This window comes from Oryctolagus cuniculus, chromosome 19, assembly GCF_964237555.1.
Source record: "Oryctolagus cuniculus chromosome 19, mOryCun1.1, whole genome shotgun sequence".
Classification (NCBI taxonomy): domain Eukaryota; kingdom Metazoa; phylum Chordata; class Mammalia; order Lagomorpha; family Leporidae; genus Oryctolagus; species Oryctolagus cuniculus.
Window position 1 is genome coordinate 16,126,914 of NC_091450.1, and position 22,844 is coordinate 16,149,757.

A 22,844-nucleotide genomic window follows, 5' to 3' on the forward strand; every position below is an offset into this window, starting at 1 on the left:
AAGGGTCTCTATATTGGAATTTAGTCCCCATTGTGAAATAGTTAGAGGATGGAAACAGTGCAGTAATGGTGTTTGTTGGGGGGGGGGGGGTTGGGAAGTGGTTAGGATTAGATCAGTGCGTTAGGATGGAGTCCCTGTGATTGAATACTGGTGGCTCTAAGACGATGGAGAGACCAAAGGCTGCACACACTTGCACATTCCCTGTCTCTTGCTGTGTGATGCCTGGTACAACCCTTGGACAAGAGGGCCATCACCAGATGTGGGCCTTGAATGTCCAGAGCTGTGAGCTCAGTAAACCTCTTTTTTTTTTTTTTTTTTTTTTTTTTTTTTTTTTTTTTGACAGAATTAGAGAGAGAGACAGAGAGAAAGGTCTTCCTTCTGTTGGTTCACTCCCCAAATGGCCTCTGCGGCCAGTGCTGCGCTGATCCGAAGCCAGGAGCCAGGGGCTTCCTCCTGGTCTCCCATGCGGGTGCAGGGGCCTAAGTACTTGGGCCATCCTCCACTGCCCTCCTGGGCCACAGCAGAGAGCTGGACTGGAAGAGGAGCAACGGGGACAGAATCCGGCACTCATATGGGATGCCGGCGCCGCAGGCAGAGGATTAACCAAGTGAGCCATGGCGCCGGCCCCAGTAAACCTCTTTTTCTTCATAAAGTTACTCAGCCACAGGTATTTCATTAGAGTGGTGCAAAATGAACTGATAGAGCTGGAAGGTTCTGAATTGTTCCTTGCTGGAAAGACTGGAGCTAGGCTGTGCTGGAGGCTGTGCATCTGTGCTGGTTTTCATGAGATCTGGTTCTGTGGCGAGGGTTGGAAGAAAGGATCCAGGCTGTGGTTGGTTTAGAGCCCCCACCTGTGCATGGCTCTGTGGTCAGCCTGTGTTGACTGTCAGCATGCAGAGCTGGGTGTGGAGAAGAGCGCTGGAGCAGGCTCCGGGCTTAAAAGCAGCTTCAGCCAGTTAAGGTTGACTGGGAGTGCTCTGGGTTTATGGCAGTATGAATGCATAATTTATACTGAAACTGGCTGCATTTGCTTATGAATAATATCTCTTGGATACTACTGCGTGATTTTTCAGTTATAAAAAATGCCATGGCAGAATAATGCTTCAGAGCAAGGTCATTTCCAGAATGTTCTGGCTCCCCTTATAGGATTGTGCAGTCAGAAACCCTTTAGACCTGTCACCATCCAACATTAGTATGCTCAAGATCCAGAGGATGTATACTCTGCTGGATTGTGTATGTGTGTGTGTTTATAGAAGAAATACATGCATGCTTGGGCATAGGAGGTCGTTCCACTCCTTGCCTTAGCCGCTTCACTCCATCTTTGAGGGTGTGTAGGTCGCTTCGCTTCCAGCCCAGAGGGTGGCGCTCAGCCAGGAGCACCGAGGGTCTCTGTGTTGAGGTTGGGACAAGCCGGTGCCGTCTTCTCCGTGCTCCCACCGGCGGGAAGCCGATGCCGCTGTTGTTTCTCTCTTGCCAGGGCCAAGCTTTCCTCTCCCACCGCCTGGCAGGCGAGGGGGCTTAAAAGGGCCCTGGTGAGTGGCTGTGGGCATAACTTCTGTGGGCTCCTTTCTGCTGCCCTCACTTTTCTTTGATACTGGCTGTTGTCCCTTCCCCCATAGTGGTCAGTTTGGGCTGTACAGGGAGAAAACTGGTTTAAGCCTCCATAGGTCTGTTGTTTTTAAAGCAGTTTTATTGAGATATTACTAACTTAATACATGTTTAAAGTGTACAACAGTGATGCTCTTGTAACTCTCAAAAACATTGGTAATGCTCGCCCTTAGCAGCATCATGTTTGGTTAGGTATTTAGAGGGCTACATTTGATGGTTATAGCTTAAAACTTTAACTGTTTCAGATTATTACATTTCCCTTATGATCTCTTAGTTGTATCAGGACTGGGTTACTTTTTTGATTGTGTTGATTATAAGCCAGAAGTTACCCCCTTCCTCTCAAAACAATTTAAGGGGCTCTTTTTTCTTTCCTTTTTTAGACCATAGTTGGGAAGAATTGTAGATTTGTTGGAAAATGCCAAAGAGACTAAAAAGAAGACACTTTTGAGTTACCTAATTGGGTATACAAATACATTTTGGTGCCCTGAGGTGACTTTGAACTGGGAGTCACCGTGAGCTCAGTGGCAGAGTGTGCTGGGAGGATGGGAGGTCAGAATTACCTGCACCAGCAGAGCGGCTGGACCACTGGAGGTGTGGAGCACTCCCCTTTCCCTGAGCTCATGAGGGCCAGGTGGAGATCACGGGGCCACCTCTTCCCGCCTTCCCTCCCCCTTCATATATCTCTCCACCCCCCTACCCCTGCTGGCCACACCCTGAGACACACAGGAGGCAGGACTTAGTTCTTTGCATGCTGCGACTTGATCTTCCTGCATACTCCAGATTCCTCTATTCCTCCAGTAATAACAGCTCCAGCAGTGAAACTGCATTTTTGTTTCTGGGCCATATTTCAGTCAAGAAAAAATGCAGCAAAAAATTACAACAAAACACAGCTAATTAATAAGGATTTATTGAAAAGCAAACAAGCTCCCAGAAGCATCAGGGTTGGTGCAGGTGTAGCTCAGTCTGCAACACATGTTTTATGTCTGCCTTGAGAACCTCATGCCATGAGTCACCTAATGGGAAGATCACGTTAAGCTACTGCATCCAGAAAGGCTGGGCAGAAGTGTCTTGTGGCTTTAAAAATCAGACAAAGTTGAAAAATCTTGGTAACTTTGGACAAGGTAATTCACTTTTCTGGACCCAAGTTTTTTCTTCTGTAAACAACAACAAATATAGGGAATCCAGTGGGGGTGAATTTTATAGGAAACGCTAAGCAATTAGTATAATCTTTATATAGTATAAGCACTCTAGTGTTTTAAACCACTGTCATTGCTCCTCTTCGTGCCAGGCACTGGGGAAATACGATTGCAAACGACCTGGTCCTAATGACTGGTGGTGGGGGCGCACAGGGGGCTGGTCCTGGTCAGTGGCACAGTGCAGCGTGTCAGAGGAGCCTCTTGTGAGTTTCAGGGCTTTTGGGAGTTTGCTCTCAGTCTGGCTTCATATTATGGATATTAAAACAAACATCACACTTGAAGAAAATGAGCCGTGCTCAGGTTAGGGATTCAAGAGATCAAGGGTTGGGAAACAAGACTTAGCTGTTCTCTCCATCTCTTTCTCTCTGTCAGTGTTCAGGATGATACAGTACCACAGAGTGATAGTTTTTTCCCTTGATTTTGGAGCATATGATAGCATCTGTATAGAGTTCTAGAGCTTATGACATGCTCCTGTGATCTCCTGAAAGCCCTCCAGTCGTCGTCCTTTTACTCTCATCTGTTGTGGGAAAGATAGGCGAGGCTCAGAGAAAACACTCCCTGAGGAGAAGGGGATGGAGGAGGGCTGGGGTCCGTGTGGTCAGGATCCAGTCTTTCTGTTTTCACTGTGTTTCCAGCGCAAACTTTCAACCACTGAATACGTGGAGGCCTTCTCTTGCTACTGTATATCGTACCTCCTTAGCTTGAAGGCCAGGTTGGGAGTCTACGCTTATTGTTCATCTGGCTGAACCACTTGTAGGATGTTCTTATTTATGTATTTTCCTTTTATCTTGACTTTTTTTAAAAAAGTATTTTATTTATTTATTTACTGAGAGGTAGAGTTACAGACAATGATAAGGAGAGACAGAGAAAGGTACCCTCTTTGGTTCACTCCCCAAATGGCTTCAACAGCCAGAGCTGAGCCGATCCGAAGCCAGGAGCCAGGAACTTCTTCTGGGTCTCCCATGTGAGTGCAGGGGCCCAAGGACTTGGCTATCTTCCACTGCTCTCCCAGGCCATAGCAGAGAGCTGGATCGGAAGAGGAACAGCTGAGATTAGAACCGGCACCCAAATGGGATGCTGGCACCGCAGGTGGAGGATTAACCTACTGTGCCACAACGCCAGCCCCTATTATGCGTCTTGATCATACATCAACCCCTGATTTTGTAGTTTCACTTACTATAATTTCCTGAAATGCAGTAACCATTATATAGCCCCTTTATTACAGTTTATTCTTTTAGGTATATACTCCTTCTTAGTCTTTATTTCACCAGTGAGTCCTTGCCAACAAGTCTGTGCTACATAGAAGTTTGTTTAAAATCCAAAACTACTTTTTTATCCATGCAGATATCCTCTACTATCCCAGTCTGTTCAGTGCCTTAGGGACATCTGTCCTTGAATTATCCTGTGTTGGTCCTTCTGTCTGTAAAAATCAGGACTTCTGTGCTGGGAATAACAGGCTTTTCCATGAGGCCAACCATGGACAGGGTGCAGAGGTGTGTGGCATCTGCTGCCATTGAGTTTTCTTTTCCATCCAGGGTGGAAGCCCCTTTCCCTTCACTTCTGCATTTCTCTCTCTCAGTCTCTTTCCTTTCTTCCCTCCCACACCCCACCTTCACCTTCCCCCACGTCATGCTGAGGAGGGAGAGGGAGAGAGTTGGTTTGAGGGTGGGGTGGAGGGCATTCTGGTCAAAGTATGTGTGAAAGCTGGATGCCTTAGAGAGTCTCTTTCAAGGGCCTGATGTTGCTACAGCTGGTACTACTGGGGCTTCTCCACCCAGTACGTGCTGCTCTTATGTTAAAACTCCTCCCACCAGAGGTGAAACTGGGAAGAACGAGGGAAGGTTGGCGGCCATGGCTGCATTCTGTGCCCTGGTGTGGGCTCACTGTGGCATTGCACGGACACTTTCTCTGCTGCTGGGTTTTCACGGGCCGCATCTGTACCAATCTCATCCCTTACGTTTTATTTATTCCTCAGCAGTTTCGTAGGTGTCCTGACAGGTAGATCAAAAGATAAACATTTCTCAAGACAAGTGTTTTGTCTGTTATTTCTAGCAGCAGGCCAGAAGCTAAATTTCACTTTTAGATGCCATCTGTGATCCTAGTAATTCATATTTCATGTGTTTCTCTCTCTGAAAATGTAAAGACAGGTTGAGTATCCCTTATCTAAAATGCTTGGGACCAAAAGTGTTTGGCATTTTGAATTTTCTTTTTAGATTTTTCTAATGTTTGCATGTGGATAATGAGATATCTTGGGGAGAGGACCCAAGTGTAAACGTGAAATTCACTTAGGGTTCATATACAACATATACATGTGGCCCAAAGGTCATTTTATGCAATGTGTTTAGGGCATGTGCATTTCGACTGCAACCCACCCCATGAAGTCAGATGTGGAGTTTTCCACATGTAGTATCATGTCAGCACTCAAGAAGTTTTGGATTTTGGATTAAGGATGCTCAACCTCCTGAGTTTTTCTCTGTGTGCGTGTGTGTGTGTACCCTGGATCACTGGAAATAAATCCCACAATTTTTCTGGCATAGAATTAAAGGAAGTGGGTGATGGTTGAAGTTGATGAAATTTGCAAGCTATCTTTTCTACAAGAGTAGGCCAGCTCCACATCAGGCCTTTACTGCCACCCTATGCCCCATGGGATGCAGTCACCATTGACTGTTGCCTTCTGGGTGTCTGGGACCACTCCGAGTCCTCTGGAGTCTGGGATACTGCTGCCTTCCTACCCTCGGGCTCCTGTCTAATTCAGTAGCTCCATTCGTGCAAACTTCATTACTTTTCTGAGCTGTGTTTTCAGCTTTTTTTTTGGTCTGTTTAAGGGGAAAAAACCCAAATATTCTCAGTTGAAGGGTAAAATGAAAATTTCTTGAACTTGAAAACCCTGCTAGTGTTTTGACTTTTACTGTATTATTTATAGTAGAATGTACAGGATTCAAGCAGTGCACTGTTTAATATTTTTCCAATTGGAAACACTGTACCCAAATTCTATGAGACACAAGGCCCACATTGTACTTTTTATGGAAGTGACATATTTAAATAATATCTCAGATTGTAGTAATACTTGCATTTACAGATGGCAGTGATAATCAGCTTTTTAAAAACTTCATTACAGAAGGATAAGTTTTAAGACATCAAATAAACTGAAGTTTAATTATAAACAAAAGTCATACGAAGCAAACTAAAGCATCATTGTGTGTGACCCAATCATTGTGATGTGACCCATCATTGTGTGTGACAGACTGGATACTTGTGGGTGAGGTTTGGGATGTGGGGCTCAGGAAACCCCGGCTCAGTGTGTTGCCTCTGCCAGAGCCAGAGCTTGAACTCGGTTTGCTTCTCTCCGGCTGTTTTTATTTTGCTGTGACACTCACTAAAGGAGGGGCTGTTAGCTTATGCTGTGTTTTGTCTGGGGAAGAAGTAGTAGTTCCCTGGGGGTCTACCGAGGGGAGAAGTGACTGTGAGGGGGAGGGCAGAAGAGGAGCTTCTGTGTGTATGCAGGTGCACTGAGCTCTTCTTACCTTCTCTGTGGCTTCCGAGGTGCTGGTTTAGGGTGGGGTTGACCCAGAGCAGCGCCTGTCCTAGTTACGGAGGCTGTGAGAGGCCTGCGACCTGCTCAGTCGTGCCGGGCAGGAATCTCGCTGAGCAGCTTAGCGCGGTGCCCTAACACGCAGCGATTGGTAGAGACGGCAGGTGAGTTGAGGTGATAGTGGCAGGAAGCAGACATAAATCAGATGCCATCATGATAAAGAATTGAGTATCATCTCCACCCAGGAATTTAAACAGATGCTGTGTATGAAACATCTGTTGCCTACTGTGGCGTTTGATTTCAGTTCATTTGTGTTTTGGGATGCATGTGCCGTTGACCCCACCCCCGCCCCCTTCTTCCCATTAGAAGTGGATGAGAAGGAGGGCTCCGATCAGAAACTTGCTGTGCTCCTGAAGTTGGTGAGACCCAGCCGCGTGCCGTGAGATGTGTCACCCTTCCGCTTGACGGTCGTCCTGTGCCCTCCACAAAAGCAGCACACCCACTCCAGCAGCGATTCCCTGCCTTCTTCCTGTTGCTTCTCTGAATCTGTAGCTGTCACTGCCTCCTCCTCTGCTGTCGCCTCCTAGTGTTCAAGGCTGGTTCCTCTTTTTGAACCCCTCTGTGTCCTCTGCTCCCGAAGCATCCCCTCGAGTCACTGCGTCCTCCCTCCTGCCTTAGAACCCACCTGCTTGGATGTGAAGAATCTTCTGGGTCATTTAACATCGTTACTTTAAAACCCTGTCTGGTCAGCATTCACCTCCACTGGACTTCCCCGGGCTAGCAGCCTCTTAGTTGCTTTTAGTCCAAGGACCCGTCTCGGTGCCCATCTCTGCTGCCTGTGTGCAGCAGTTCCTATCTCGGGAGTGTCCCCTCCTCAGTGTGTGTGATGCTGTGCTCTCCGGGCTGCTACCTCTCGTCTCCGTCTTGGACTGCGTTTATGTCACCTGTGTCATTGTTCGTGCCTGTTTTCCTCACCAGCTGTTCCTGGGTTCTCTCTGTAGGACAGCTGTGCGCTGCTCTTGCTTACGTTTCCAGCGCAGATCTGAGCGCCACACTTCATCTCATTTGGCATCGTGTGGTGGGTGCCTCAGACTCAGCTTGTTCCAAACTCCGGGGGCCCTCCCACCCCCAGTCTTTGCCTCTGTTCCTGATGTCATTGTGGGAAATAGGAAACCTTCGCATCATCCCTGACTTCCTTTACAGATCCACCAATCTCGGGTGCCAACCACTTGTCTCTCTTCCCTCCTGAGGTGTGGTAGTCACGGGTTTCGCTGCTAGTGCTAATGAGGTTTTTATCGAGCCTTAAAAAAAAAAAAATCAGGAAGTACCTTCTGTAGCTGTGAATCTTCCACTTTATCACAGTGGCTCTGGCTTTAAGTATCCTAAATGAGGGCAACTTAAGGCCATAAGGCAAAGCACCTCGAGATGGACTAAGATGTACGCATATAAAATGCTACACAGGGACTGAAAGGTGAAATCTGAGAAAGAAGAAATTGGATTTGGTGACTCGGGTGTCGTCTGCCTACTGGGGGAAATTTTGTGGTACAGTGAAGACTTTCTTGTGCCTGTTCCTCCTGTGTGTTTGCTCCCAAGGTGCCCTCCAAGTGGTATCCTTAGTGACTTAGGACCCTTCTTTATTTAGTAAGTTTTGTCAGTAGCATCTCCATATTCTGAGATCCCGTTGATTTTTACTCCCAAATTTGAATGGGTCAAGATGATGATGGTCCTTTTTTTTTTTTTAAGATATATTTATTTTATTTGAAGGACAGAATTAGAGAAGGAGATGGGGAGAGAGAGAGAGAGAGAGAGAGAGAGGGAGGGAGGGAGGGAGGGAGAGACAGAGAGAAATCTTCCATCTGTTGGTTCACTTCCCCGATGGCCCCAACAGCCAGGGCTGGGCCAGGCTGAAGCCAGGAGCCTCTTCCAGGTCTCCCATGTGGGTGCAGAGGCCCAAACACTTGAGCTGTCTTCCACTGCTTTCCCAGGTACCTTAGCAAGGAGCTGAATTGGAAGTGGAGCAGCCAGGACTCGATCTGGCACTCATATGGGATGCTGGCATTGCAGGTGGTGGCTTAACCCGCCGTGCCACAGTGCCAGCCCCAGTGATGGTCCTTCTTAATCAAATGTAAATGTGTTCCTTCTTTTTGTGTGTGTGTGTGTGTGTAAGATTTTTTTTTTTTATTTGACAGAGTTAGAGAGAGGGAGACAGAAAGGTCTTCCTTCTGTTGGTTCACTCCCCAAATGGCCACTACGGCCGGAGCTATGCCGATTCGAAGCCAGGAGCCAGGTGCTTCCTCGTGGTCTCCCATGTGGGTGCAGGGGCCCAAGCACTTGGGCATCCTCCACTGCCATCCTGGGTCACAGCAGAGAGCTGGACTAGAAGAGGAGCAACCGGGATGAGAACCCAGTACCCATATGGATGCCGGCGCCACAGGCGGAGGATTAACCAAGTGAGCCATGGCGCCGGCGCCTCCTTCTTTTTTATAAAAAAAATTTATTTATTTGAGAGGCAGAGAGACAGAGATGAGAGAGAGAGTGTGTTAGCTGTCTGCAATCCAGTGATTCATTTTCCCAAATGCCCACAACAGCTGGGGCTTGACTGGGCTGGTCCAGGCTGGAGCCAGGAACTAGAAACTCAATACAGGACTTCCATGTGGTTAGCAGGAACTGGGTCACTTGGGCCATCTCTGTGCCTCCCAGGGTGTATATTGGCAGGAGGCAGGAGGCTGGAGTCAGTTTCCAGAGCTGGACTCAGACCCAGGCATCCTGATACTGGGTGCTGCTGTCTAAACCATTAGCTAAATGCCTACCGTGTGCCTCTTCATCTCTGTTGCTGTTTTCTCTATTGGAAATGTGGCAGTTTTCAGTTCTTTAGACTTTAACGTCATCCTATCATGAAACTTTTCCTTTGCCTCTTGGGACTGCATTATCCTGATTCTTGCCACGTCCTGGATGATTTTTTCCTGGAATCTTGTGGTGCCTGTGGAGACTGGGCTCCTACTTGCTCTCGGTTCTGTCTGCATGTCAGAGGGATCCCAGCCGTACGCATGATGTCCGCTACCACCCATTTGCAGTCTTTGTTTTTAGTGCAAACTCTCCCGCTGAACCCCACATCTGTATTTTCAGATCTTTTCCAGACTTCTTCCTTTTTTTCTTTTCTATCTGGATGCAGGATGCCACCAGTTGCCCGTCACCCAGAAAAGACACCTTGGTGAGATGAATGCCTCCCTCCTCACTTTCCACACTCACTAGGGCACCAAGCCTACTGATTTTACTGCTTAGATTCCTGGCTCTCATATCTGCCTTCCCATTTCTGTCCTTGTTGCTTTAGCCTAGACCCTCATTGTTTGCCTTCTCATTCTATTTCTTAATTCCTCTCTCACCATGCAGTTATCACCTCTCCTTTCTCCCTACTTCCAAATACAATACTCTGAGTTAAAGGCTGAGTGCTTGCTATTCTAATTTACGTGTATGGTGTTTTGTGCTCTTCTGTAACCATCATGTAGAATTGATTTCATCCCTTTTACTTTGGAGGAGAGTAGCTCCAGGCCTCACAGATAGTGAAGGGGGGACAGGGATTTGGACCCAGGCTTTATGTTCCAGAACCAACTCACTTCCAACCTTTTCCTGGTTCCCTGTGTCATTTTTGAGTGGCCTTTAAAATCTTTACCTAATTGGCCTCTCATCTGTTTTTATTGTTTGATTTCTTCCTACTCTGCCTAATATCTTTACTGTTTAATTTTCTCCTGTCCTACCTAACAGACCTGGAATTTCAGGTTGCTGAACCTCTTGGTCTTCCTCGAAGGTGTTGTGTGTCTGAACACATTCGCTCTGCAATATTGAATCCCTGCTTCTTTATCTGTCCTTCAAGGCCCAGCTTACGTGACATCTCCTCTTGGGAGGGTTCCTGACTGTTGCTGAACACCCCTCTGCTCCTGCTCCTCAGTGAGCTTCTGCCCTGCTCCAGGAATACCCCACATGCACACTGCCTTATTTATGTTTATAGCAGTCATAAATGTGTATCCATATTTAAAGAAATTGTAAGTTACAGACGTAGCAGGGAATGTTCTCATAAAGTCCACACCAAGTTCCCCTTGATTCCTGTTCTCTGTCACTGAAGTACATTCGTTACGACTAAGAAACTAATGTTGGCACCCTACTATTGACTAAATTTGGTACTTTTAATTCAGATTTCACCAGTTATTCCCCTGTGTTTTTTTCTATTCCATTTGAGATAGCACATTTAGTCATTTCTCCCTGGTGTCCTGTGGTCTCTGATAGTTCCTAGTCTCTTCTTATCCTTGGTGAACTTGACAGCTTTGAGAAGCACCAGTAAGGTCTTTTGCAGAATGTCCCTGAGCTTGAGCTTTTGTCTGATGTTTTCCTTATGGTTAACCTAAAGCCATGGGTTTTGGGGAGGAGACCACAGAGGCCCTATCCAGGACCTGTGATGGCAAGAAGGCTGGCACTGGTGGTGCTGGCCCTGATCGCCTGGTTGACAGTGGCAGCTGGGTCGTGACAGTAAAGGTACTTTCTGCTTTTCTTTTTTTTTTTTTTTTTTTTTTTTTTTTGACAGGCAGAGTGGACAGTGAGAGAGAGAGACAGAGAGAAAGGTCTTCCTTTTGCCGTTGGTTCACCCTCCAATGGCCGCCGCGGCCGGCGCGCTGCGGCCGGCGCACCGCGCTGATCCGAAGGCAGGAGCCAGGAGCCAGGTGCTTTTCCTGGTCTCCCATGGGGTGCAGGGCCCAAGCACCTGGGCCATCCTCCACTGCACTCCCTGGCCACAGCAGAGGGCTGGCCTGGAAGAGGGGCAACCGGGACAGAATCCGGCGCCCCGACCGGGACTAGAACCCGGTGTGCCGGCGCCGCTAGGCGGAGGATTAGCCTAGTGAGCCGCGGCGCCGGCCACTTTCTGCTTTTCTAATACTCTTGTCTTTGGAAGCAGGAACATATCACAGCCTTTAACTCAAGGTACAGTGATGGTAAGCTAGAGAGGGGTATTATTGGCATAATTTATTTGGAATTCCTCTGTAAGAAAGATTTGCCTCTTTTCCCTTACATCCTTCTTCAGTCATTAAATCAACATAAATTCATTTATTTTATACTTTAGATTATAATACAATATTTTGTTATTCATTTTGTTTTCAAATTGTTCCAGCTGTGGTCTTTGGAAGCTCTTTCAGGCTGGTTCCTGTGTCCTTTCGACATGCCCCCCTTCCCAGCCGTTTCTCCAGGGAGTCTGTATTGGTCACTTTTCCACTACTCTGGCTGAATACCTGAGACAGGCTGACTTTATCAAGAAAGGCTGTTTATTTAGCGTGTAGTTTCAGAGGCTGAAAGTCTAAGATCAGGTGGCCGTATTGATTTGACCTCTGGAGCAGATGCCATCACACTGGGAGTGTGTGTGTGTGTGTGTGTGTGAGAGAGAGAGAGAGAGAGAGAGAGCAAGAGGTCACACTGCCAGCCAGGAGGCCTGAGAGCTATGGGGGTCAGGTTTGCTCTTTCTTTAACACCACCTGTGAGAACAGACTCAGGGATCCTAAACATTCTATTCATTTATTTAAAAGAGAGAGAGAAGGCAATACACACACACGACATAGAAAAAGGTCTCCCATCTGCTGGTTCACCTCTCAGATGCTACTTTTTTTTTTTTTTTTTGGACAGGCAGAGTGGATAGTGAGAGAGAGAGACAGAGAGAAAGGGAGAAAGGTCTTCCTTTTGCCATTGGTTCACCCTCCAATGGCCACCACGGCTGGCGCACTGCGGCCGGCGCATCGCGCTGATCCGAAGGCAGGAGCCAGGTGCTTCTCCTGGTCTCCCATGGGGTGCAGGGCCCAAGCACTTGGGTCATCCTCCACTGCACTCCCGGGCCACAGCAGAGAGCTGGCCTGGAAGAGGGGCAACCGGGACAGAATCCGGCGCCCCAACTGGGACTAGAACCCAGTGTGCCAGCGCCGCTAGGTGGAGGATTAGCCTATTGAGCCGTGGTGCTGGCCTTCAGATGCTACTTGAGAAGTACCCAGCCTCTAGTTATCCAGGGACCTCCCCTGGGCCCCACCTCTCCCATGGCTGCCGTATACAAAATCTTGAAAATGTAATGTATTTTACATAAAAATTCAACATTTTAGCAAAATCTTTGTAAATAAGTCCTGTTGTGAAGTTTGAAGGAAAACATAATTGCTTTATTATGTCAGCAATAGAATCGTGCCCTGCACAGTGGCGTTGTGGTTAGTGATGGGCCCCGGTGTTATGTTGCCCAGAGGTGTGTGGCTGTGCTAGTTTAAGTGCACAGCGACATTCACACAGCAGTGCGTTTCCCATAACATACGCCATCATCAAGCAGCACATGACTGTGTATCTTCATTGTAGATGGCTTAGAAAATAGGAAAAATGAGAAGAAAAGAAAGCATCTCTAATTCTCTCACCTAAGTCTAACACTTAATAACTTGGAATTTGTCACTTTAGAATTGTACTTTGTGTGTACATGTTCTACACATTTTTTACAAAAATGTTCATACTTAACCCTACTGATTTATAATCTTTTTTTTCTACTTAATACAGCCGTATTTTTTTAAAAAATATTTATTTATTTACTTGAAAGTCAGAGTTACACAGAGAGAGGAGAGGCAGAGAGAGAGAGGTCTTCTATCCGCTGGTTCACTCCCCAGATGGCCACAACGGCTGGAGCTGTGCCAATCGAAAGCCAGGAGCCATGGACTTGGGCCATCTTCTACTGCTTTCCCAGGCCACAGCAGAGAGCTGGATCGGCAGTAGAGCAGCCAGGTCTCAAACAGGCGCCTACATGGGATGCCGGCACCACAGGTGGCAACCTCACCTGCTATGCCACAGCTCCGGCTCCATACAGCTGTATTTTTTTAAAAAAAGATTTTTATCTGTTTATTTTGAAAGAGTTGGGAGAGGGGGGAGCGAGAGAGAAAGAGAAAGATCTTTGATCCACCTGTTTACTCCCCAGATGGTTGCAACAAAAATTCTTCCAGGTCTCCCATGTGGGAGTACTTGGGCCATTATCAGCTTCCTTCCCAAGCCATTAGCGGGGAGTGGGATTGGAAGCAGAGCAGCCGGGACACGAACTGGCACCCATAGGGCATGCTGACATCACAGGTCGCAGCCTTACCACAGCACCGACTCCCAACTATATTTTTTAGAATAGGTGTGTCATGTAGTTGTCATTGTAAGCCCTGATGAATATCTTCTTAGAGGGCTTGGTGTGCTGTTCTTATGGTTTCCTTTAGATGTATTCCTTTATTTTTATTTTTATTATTTTTTTTATTTATTTGACAGGTAGAGTTAGACAGTGAGAGAGAGAGAGACAGAGAGAAAGGTCTTCCTTCCATTGGTTCACCCCCCAAATGGCCGCTGTGGCCGGCACACCACGCTGATCTGAAGCCAGGAGCCAGGTGCTTCTCCTGGTCTCCCATGGGGTGCAGGGCCCAAGGACTGGGGCCATCCTCCACTGCACTCCCGGGCCATAGCAGAGAGCTGGACTGGAAGAGGAGCAACTGGGACTAGTACCCGGCTCCCATATGGGATGCCAGCGCCGCAGGCGGAGGACTAACCAAGTGAGCCACGGCGCCAGCCCCCAGATGTATTCCTAAAAGGATTGCTGGATAAGTGGACTTCAATATTTCTGGCGCATGTTTCTTGGGGTGAGCATTTTACATTGAGCATCTGGTTTTACATTGCTCTCCTGGGAAGCGCTCTCAACACCCCGAGATCTTGCCTCCCTCCTTCAGGGTTGTGAATACATAGTTTGTCTTTAGAGCCAGTCACTCACCCTGTTCATGTGATTCATTTACCTGCGTAGAGCATCGTGTCAAAGAACGCGCTGCAGTATCGGGGGAATTCCCAGCACGATGCCCAGGAGTTTCTGCTGTGGCTTTTGGACCGAGTTCACGAAGACCTCAATCATGCAGTGAAGCAGAGCGGCCAGCCCCCCGTGAAGGTGAGATGCGCCCTTGATTGGGCCGTCAGTGGGTGAGGAGGCAGAGGGTTCTTCTCCCAAGCCTCTACTGAGGACTTGTGTGTGTGTTAATACTATGATGATAATGGGTGAGAATAAAATTCAGTGGGTACTTAGAGGTATTTTACCCGTTTACTTCAAGAAACACTGGCCTCAGGAAACTTAGATTCCACAAGGAGAGGAGTAACATCTGCTTGTCAAACTAAAGAGTTGCTTCCCTCATACAGCTTTTTAAGTTCTTTTTTTAAAGATTGTATTTATTTGACAGGTAGAGTTACAGACAGTGAGAGGGAGAGACAGACAGGTCTTCCATCCACTGGTTCACTCCTCAAATGGCTGCAATGGCCGGAACGGGGCCATTCCGGAGCCAAGAGTCTCCTCTAGGTCTCCCATGTGGGTTCAGGGTCTCAAGCACTTGGGCCATCCTCCACTACTTTCCTAGGCCATCAACAGAGAGCTGGATTGGAAGAGGAGCAGCCAGGACTTGAACCAGCAGCCATACAGGATGCCAGCACCATAGGCAGAGGATTAACCTACTGCACCACAGCATCGGCCCCTAAAGTTCTTGATAATTCTGCTTTATACTGCAAATTTTTTAATCTCTAGTCTTGTTAAATGTTAAATTGTTTCTCTGATTGAAGTTCTTTTTGTGCTAGACACCCTGTACTGCTATATGTCTATGTGTCTGGCTAACTAACTAGACATCTCAGGGTCAGACGCTGTGTCTCATATTTCTTTATATCCTAATACCCTGTGCACGTGGTGGCAGATGCTCAGTTACCAATGGTCAGGTGGAGGAACGTGGAAGGGTTAAGGAAAGTGTGAAGCGCAGTGTGACTAGGGCCGCAGTGAACAGCACAGCTCATAGATGCTAGAGAATCTAAGCATGGGAAGAAGTGTATATCTCAGAGTGGTTGGGGATCATTTCCTGGAAGACCTGTGGGTGGGGGACTGGAAGTTGGAGGAAGATTGGACATCCTTTGGGGAGGAGAGCTGCCCAGCTGTGTGAACATGGTGAAGATGGATAAACATGGCAGAGTCTGAGGAGGTGAGTCCATGTGACCCACGAGCAGGTGCCCATCACTGAAGCATCTGCACTTGATGGGTGGCTGTCAAGAAGGTCAGGGATACTTGTGACCTTTTAGGTTCATTTTCAGTCAAGAGTTGTCACTTCCAGTCTGAAATTGTGCTTCCTTCTCTGTAGCCACCATCAGAGACTGATATGATGCCCGAGGGACCATCATTTCCTGTCTGCAGCACTTTTGTACAAGAACTTTTTCAAGCCCAGTACAGGTATGAGCACATGAAATGTTCCTTCTTTTGTTTACTAACCATAGTTGTAGGTAATCTTAATGTGAATATCTTACATTTTTGTTTTTGAAGATCTTCTTTGACATGTCCTCATTGTCAGAAACAGAGCAACACTTTTGACCCTTTCCTCTGCATTTCGTTGCCAATTCCTCTGCCACATACCAGGTAAGAACAGATTCAGTAAAATGGAGTACATTTTGTTGGTGTTCCTCTTCTACTGTAGGTTCTATCAGGTCTCCTCACTTGTTTAGACAGATCATGGGATTAACGAGAAGTTGAATCCAATCAGTGTGCAGGGTGGGCAGGTACACAAGGCGGGTAATGTTGGCATCTGGTTAGTTGGTCATCCACAGATAGTATGGGTAGGGGTAAGGTTGTTGGGTGACTTATAAATTGTCTAGAGACTTTACTGAGCACTTTGAATGACCACTTTTATTTTCAACTGTTTTTCAAAATTTCCAGGAGTCAGGCTGTTTTAAAGAAAATACAAAGTCAAGTATGAATGTTATATGTATATATTTTTTAAAGATTTATTCTGAAAGAGTTAGAGATCTTCTGTCTACTACATCACTCCTCAGATGACCGCAACAGCCAACGCTGGGCTGGGCTAAAGCCAGGAGCTTCATCTGAGTCTCCCACGTGGGTGGCTGGGGCCAAACACTTGGGCCGTCTTCCGCTGCTTTTCTTGAGCAATGAGCAGGGAGCTGGATTGGAAGTAGCCAGGACACAGAGCATAGGGGATGCCACATCGCAGGTGGTGGCTTTGCCCGCTCCGCCAAGACGCTGCCCCAGATACTTGCTAGCTTTGCTTCATGAAGAATGCCCTTTCCAAAGCTCTCTTGATTATTGTTTGATAGTTCCACTTAGGGCCACACGAAGTTTCCCCACTTGGCTTCTAAATAAAAGTGTGGATTAGCTTCAATTTCTGTTGATTTCAGAGCAGGTTTATTTTGCTTATTTTTTGGTGCAAATTTCTTTCACCAAAGTTAATTTATCTTTTAATTCCCTTTTTCTGTGAGCTTTTGGAAGTGCCCTCATGGTTGAGTTGAAATAGGTGACTAATGAGAGATCCTGGATTTGATCTGTGCAGGCCTCTCTATGTCACTGTAGTGTACCAAGGGAAATGCTCTCATTGCATGAGGATCGGCGTGGCTGTGCCTCTGTCTGGGACTGTCGCCAGACTCCGGGAAGCAGTGTCCATGGAAACAAAGATCCCCACTGATCAGGTAATGGGCCTGCTAAGACCAGCTACACATGAGTCACTAACGTGTCGCTTTCTGTTCTCCTGGAATTTAAGAGTTCTCTGCCAAATGGTGTTAGATAGAAATTTAAAACTAGTTACATCTAGTGTTGAGGAGGAAAAAAAAAAAAAAATCAAGACTCCAAAGAATAAAAGGTATAGAAAAACTCTGCATGTTTCATTTAATTATTATATATCATTAAAAGGAAAAGCTATGACTTTACACCAGAGCCTTCTTATAGATTTGTTTATAAGAATAATTACCTAGCCACTCTTAAATCATTCTGATGAATGGCACGTCCCTATGGTATTAGATCACCAGGGAGGCTTAAAAATCCACAGAGGTGATGAGAGTGGAGGTCATCCTGCTGGCATGGTGTCCTGTCCATAGTACATGCTTAATGCGTTTTTGTTTTCTGATGAAAACTGGACCCCAGTCTCTTACCTCATGTAGATAATTGAAAGTTGTGTGCCTCCTTTGTGGGCACATCTTTGGTAAGCATTATATTTAAATTGACCAAAGGTGCTCTTGACCTCTTTGTGACTTGATACAGTTTTGTATAGTTTTTACTCAGTAATTCACTTACGATTTTATGTGGAAGAACATTCCTTATGTAGGATTTACTAAGGAAAGATGGCTTAGTGGTTAAATAGCTTTCCCTAGATAGCTTCTGGAAAGCTGCTATGTAATCACTTGAATAATAAAGGTGTTTTGTGCTTTGGCCTCATGTGGCCTCGTTTGGGAAGTTCCCACAGTAAAACAAATACAGCCAGCAGTGTTGCCCCAGGACAGCAAATATCTCATATTTTTGTAGGCCGTGTGCTGGCACGTTGATACAATGTTCATACCCTTCATACCCTTCCTTCCTCTGAAGAAGCGCATTGATTCCTTTTCCCCCTAAAGGACGAGTGGTGAGACAGGGAGGAACGGAGGCTTTGGCAGTGTCCAAGGTGAATCTGGTTGCATCTTTAAAGCTTCCAGTGCTATCTGGCTCTGCTTGCATGTGGTTTAAATTGGTGAAATAATTACAAGTTTGCTTTCACCCTCAGCTTGCTGGAAAGAGTGAATTACACTTGCATGTTACTGGTAGAAAAACAACATGGCTGTTAAATTTATTAGAAGGAAATGTGCCAGGAACATTCTTCCTGGGCTGTTTGTGGACCATGCAGCAGCCTCTTTCTCCGAGACTGTGAGTGCTGTGCAGGGGGCCTTTCACGTGTATAGTCCAGTCCTCCCCCTCCCCACCCCTTTGAGGGACACCAGAGACACCATGTGCCTTGCTGAGGGTCACAGGGCTGGTTGGTGGCAGGCTGGGACTGGAACCTCTTCATGGCCACCCCAGGGATTTTTGGCTAGGACAGTAATGAAGTCTCTGAATGTCTCCATTGTTCCCCACCCCCCTCGTCTTTCTATTGCATTGTAGAATACCCTATTTCAGAAATAATAACTTAGAAAGTGAAAATTTTAAGTATCTTAGTACTAAAGGTTGCTAGATTTGATACTATGTTATATGATATTCAGATTTTTCTGTGCATATGCTACATTATTTTGTAAAAAATTATTTTTATATATTGTTCTTTACCTTTTTATTTTCTCAGATCCTCCCAAGTCAGTGTACATATGGTGTCTTTAGAAGGTTTATGGAAAATTTGCTTTGTTTTTTCATTTCATTTTCCACAAACTTTTTGAAGGCCCTCATAATATAGTGCTTTAATTTCAGTAGTATATTCCATCAGTTACTGTTGTTTCACATTTGGGTTAACTTCAATTTTTTCTAAAACAAATATGCATGGTTACTTGACATTTTTAACCCGAAAAGCTCTAAAATTTAACGATGTGGGAGAAAGGCTCCGAGTCAGACATGGACTCTGTCCTGGCTGTGAGAGTGAAAGTTGCAGGCCCGTAGGCAGGTCTCACAGCCTCTTCCCATGGGAACGAGGTAAGGTTAGACTCTGTAATCTCCTGGGTCTTCTCCCCCAGAGCTTAAAGGAACTCTGGGTTCAGTGCCAGAGAGTTCTGAAATCAGGCATATTGTTACGTTATCCAGAGGACACTGTGCTTCCAAGACTCTCTCATTCGAAGCACATGATGAGGGCTCTGTGAGATGTGTCTGAGCCCTCTCGGTCCCCTGCTGGTCTTGGTGAACTAGAACAGTTCCAAGTAGAATTGGGAGACCAACTTGTATTGATGCCCAGCTGTTTACATTTTCCCCACTTTTAGATTGTGTTAACGGAAATGTACTATGATGGGTTCCATCGTTCCTTCTGTGATACAGATGACCTGGAAACAGTCCATGAAAGCGACTGCATTTTTGCCTTTGAGACTCCAGAAATATTTAGGCCTGAAGGAATTCTCAGTCAAAGAGGTAAATGAGCACCTGTTTCCATCATAGCACCTGGGTTTGCAGGTTGAACAACCATTTACCCTTTTATGTCTATTACACGATAGTATCCGTTTCTTAAAAACTGTGATAGAGTATACATAACACATATCTTTTAAATAATGGTACAACTTTTATGGTAACATGTTTCCCTAGAAAGACAGCTGTGACTGTTTTAGGCAAAGATAGGTCCATAGTTGGCATAGCCCCTTATGAGAGTTTGGTGCTTGATTGTATCTTCCCTTTACATGGCCTTTGCTGTGTCTTATGAAGGCACATAGGAAGGTAGACTGTCCTGTGGCTTTAAAAAAAATTGTTTTTTAAAATTTTGCTGCAGCTCTTATGTTTAATTTCTCAATTCTAAAATCTTTACTACAGGAAAGGGTGGGGAATGTCCAGCTTGCAGGCTGCCCGAGGCCCATGGGATCATTTGGTCTGGCTGTGCCAAAGCGACTGCAGGAGAAATTTAATACATCTAGATAGTTTTTAGGTTGATAATTTTATATGGCCCTTGGCAGGAAAAAAAGGTTCTCTAACCCTGCTATAGAGTTTTCTTGGTATTTGCTTTTAGGAAATGTGCATGTCACTCTTGACTGATATGGAGCAAAATGAACTAAAACTCTGGGCAGTGCCAGTCCTTGTACTGCCTGCAGTTTGGGCTGTGACTGGGAGCTTAGCCTGTTTTTCCATTGTGCTTGGGGGGTGATGGGAACTGTTGTGAGTTTGTGAGTTGTCAAGCAATTCAAAGGTTGTCCCTGGTTTTAGTGTTCCTAACGGTTCTTTCTGGGTCCCCTTTTCTTTTCCTCTACTGCAGTGGTTATTAATGCATCAAGTTTACCTGGGAACTGATTAGAAATGTAAATTCTTGGACCTCGCCCTAGACCAAGTGTAAGAGACACCCTGGGAGCGGGGCCCAGCAATCTGTTTTTAATAAGTCCCGTAGGTGATTTCGCAAACTGAAGTTTTGAGAAATATTGCTCCACCCAGGCTTATCAGTATTTCCCACTGCCATGATTTTAGAACTAAATTTCCCTACCAGCCTCCATTTTTCTTCTGGTTCTGTTTCCATTCCCTGACTTTGACCTATCTACTGGAATTCTACTTAGAAGTCCCATGGGCATCTTTAAAAAAACAAAACAAAAACAAAAACAAAAACCAAGAAGGTTGATTTATTTGAGAGGTAGAGCATCAGAGAGTGAATGAGCGAGCAAGAGAGAGAGAGGTTGATTTTTCCATCCAGTGATCCACTCCCGCAATGGCCACAACACCAGGTATGGTCCAAGCCAGAACCAGGAACTCTATATGGGTCTCCCACATGAGTGGCGGGGACCCAAGCACGGATTGTCATCTGCTGCCTTTTCAGGTGCATTAGCTGGATCAGAAAGCAGAGCACGTGGGACTTGAACCAGCACTGGGATATGGGATCCCCACATGCTGGTCCCTCACAGGCATCTTACTATACTCAGCATTTCTTTCTTAAATGGGTTCTTCCCGTATTTCTTTGAATGAAAAAAAAAAAGCTAAAACTAAGGAGATAGCAATTGTAATAAGGAAAAAAAATTTGGACTGAATAGGGTACTGAGACTGCAAGATAACATGGTTTCTGCCTGTAGGAAGAGATCGTGCCCCAGATTCCAGGAGGTGGAAATAGTATACTTTAATATGACAGAAATAATGTATTTCAAGTTACACACCGACATTAAAAGATACATACAAAGAACAATGACTTTAATGTCAGGAATTTTTAAAATTTATGTTATATTCCCATTATGTAATATTGTTTGGGCTGTTCTGGCCAGTGCTGTAAGACACAAAAAGCAGTGAGGAATCAGTGTTGATTCAAGGTAGTTCTTGTTGGAGTAGTATTGGGAATTCTCTCTCTCTCTCTCTAGTTGTTTAGACATGAACTTAGAAACAATCTGTTAAAAAGAGATGGAAGTAGAAGGGGATGGATGGAGAGGGGAAAGAGATTGTCTTTTGCTGCAGACTTTGACAGAACTCAGACCCTAGGAGATTACTGATTGCATCTAAGGGTCCTTTAATTACCTCAATTTTATTAAATTTTTGTTTGGTCAATCATCAGTAATGGCTTGGAGACCTCTTTTCAGTTTTTTTTTTTAACATAGTCTGCATGGTAGAATCATCTGAGAATCTTAAAAAAAAAAAAAAAACAAAGAAAAACAGATGCCTGGAACCCTCCTTCGATCAGTTAAGTCAGTATTTCTGGAGGATGGGCCTGGACTTTCATATTAGGAAAAAAAAAAAAAAAAAAAGGAAAAAAAAAAGATTTCAATATACTGCCCAAATTAACCACTGGTGAGGGGGAAGAGGGAAGCACTACTTTGAATGCAATCTTCTCTTTTCCTGTTATTTAGTTTACAATTAAAAAGCTTATTTATCTATTTGCACTTTATTTTTAAAGCAGAGAGAGGGAGGACGAGGGAGAGAGGATCTTCCATTTGCTGTCTCACTCCACAAATGGGTGCAACAGCCAGGGCTGGCTCAGGCGGAAGCCTGGGTGGCAGAGGGCTTGGGCCATCACCTGTGCCTCCCAGGGTGTGCATTAGCTGGAAGCCGGATCAGAAGCAGAGGATCAGGCTCTCTGATGTGGGATATGGTGTCCCTAGTGACGTTTTAACTGTTCAGTCAAATACCTGTCTCAATAGTTAACATTTTATGACTGTTTTAATTAGTTTATCCTTTTAAGGGTGAATTACAGAATAATATTTTCAAGTCTCCCTAATCCTCTTTGGATTGGATTCTTAGTGTAGAATTAACTGGGAGAGGGTGTGTTTCCCACAGCACTGAGCCTTCTCCTTCATGACAATGCTGTCTCCACTTAGTTATGCCTTCCATATTCCTGTGGAAGTGCTGTGACTTCCCCATCTAGTTCACTTACGTGTCAAGGTTATTCATGTGTGCTTTATTGCTGTTGTAATAACTCCTCTTCCCTTGTTGTATATTTTCACCAGATATGCTGATTTTCAGGGAGTTACTAATTTTTGCAGACATTTTTGAATTGATAAGCATTCTAAAATCTTATCTGTTGGTTTTCTAGAAAATCACAAAATCAACAAATAGTGTTATTTTATCTCTTGCTGTCTGGTAGTTAGATATTTTATCTTTATTTATTTTTAAGATTTTATTTATTTGAGAGGAAGAGCTATATAGAGAGAGACGGAGAGAAAGGTGTTCCATCTGCTGGTTCATTCCCCAAATGGCCGCAACTAGCAGAGCCAGGCCATTCCGAAGCCAGGAACCAGGAGCTTCTTCTGGGTCTCCACATGGGTACAGGAGCCCAAGGACTTGAGCCATCTTCCATTGCTTTCCCAGGCCATAGCAGGGAGCTGGATCGGAAAAGAAACAGCCAGGACATGAACCAGCACCCATATGGGATGGCTTAGCCTACTATGCCACAGTGCTGGCCCCAGATATTTTTTTTTGAAGTCTGGTTTTACTACATTTGTTAGAAACTATAGAACCTTAATGAATTACATTGATGATGGTCATTGCGTCCTTGTTTTATTTTTTGACTAATGAGAATTTCTCTCATTATACGTATTTGATATGATATTGCTGTTGGCTTGGGATATCT

General features: G+C 45.5%; 1 protein-coding gene across 1 annotated transcript in view; it reads left to right on the top strand.

Annotated features, from left to right (window-relative positions):
- The window catches only part of USP31 (ubiquitin specific peptidase 31), an 89,059-nt gene that overhangs the window by 26,150 nt on the left and 40,065 nt on the right, over positions 1 to 22,844 (top strand). Inside the window, exons 2-6 of the mRNA XM_017342525.3 lie at positions 14,162 to 14,299; positions 15,522 to 15,610; positions 15,701 to 15,793; positions 16,719 to 16,854; positions 19,090 to 19,234. Of these exons, the coding sequence (XP_017198014.3) occupies positions 14,162 to 14,299; positions 15,522 to 15,610; positions 15,701 to 15,793; positions 16,719 to 16,854; positions 19,090 to 19,234 (601 nt within the window). The remainder of the gene's footprint in view (positions 1 to 14,161; positions 14,300 to 15,521; positions 15,611 to 15,700; positions 15,794 to 16,718; positions 16,855 to 19,089; positions 19,235 to 22,844) is intronic.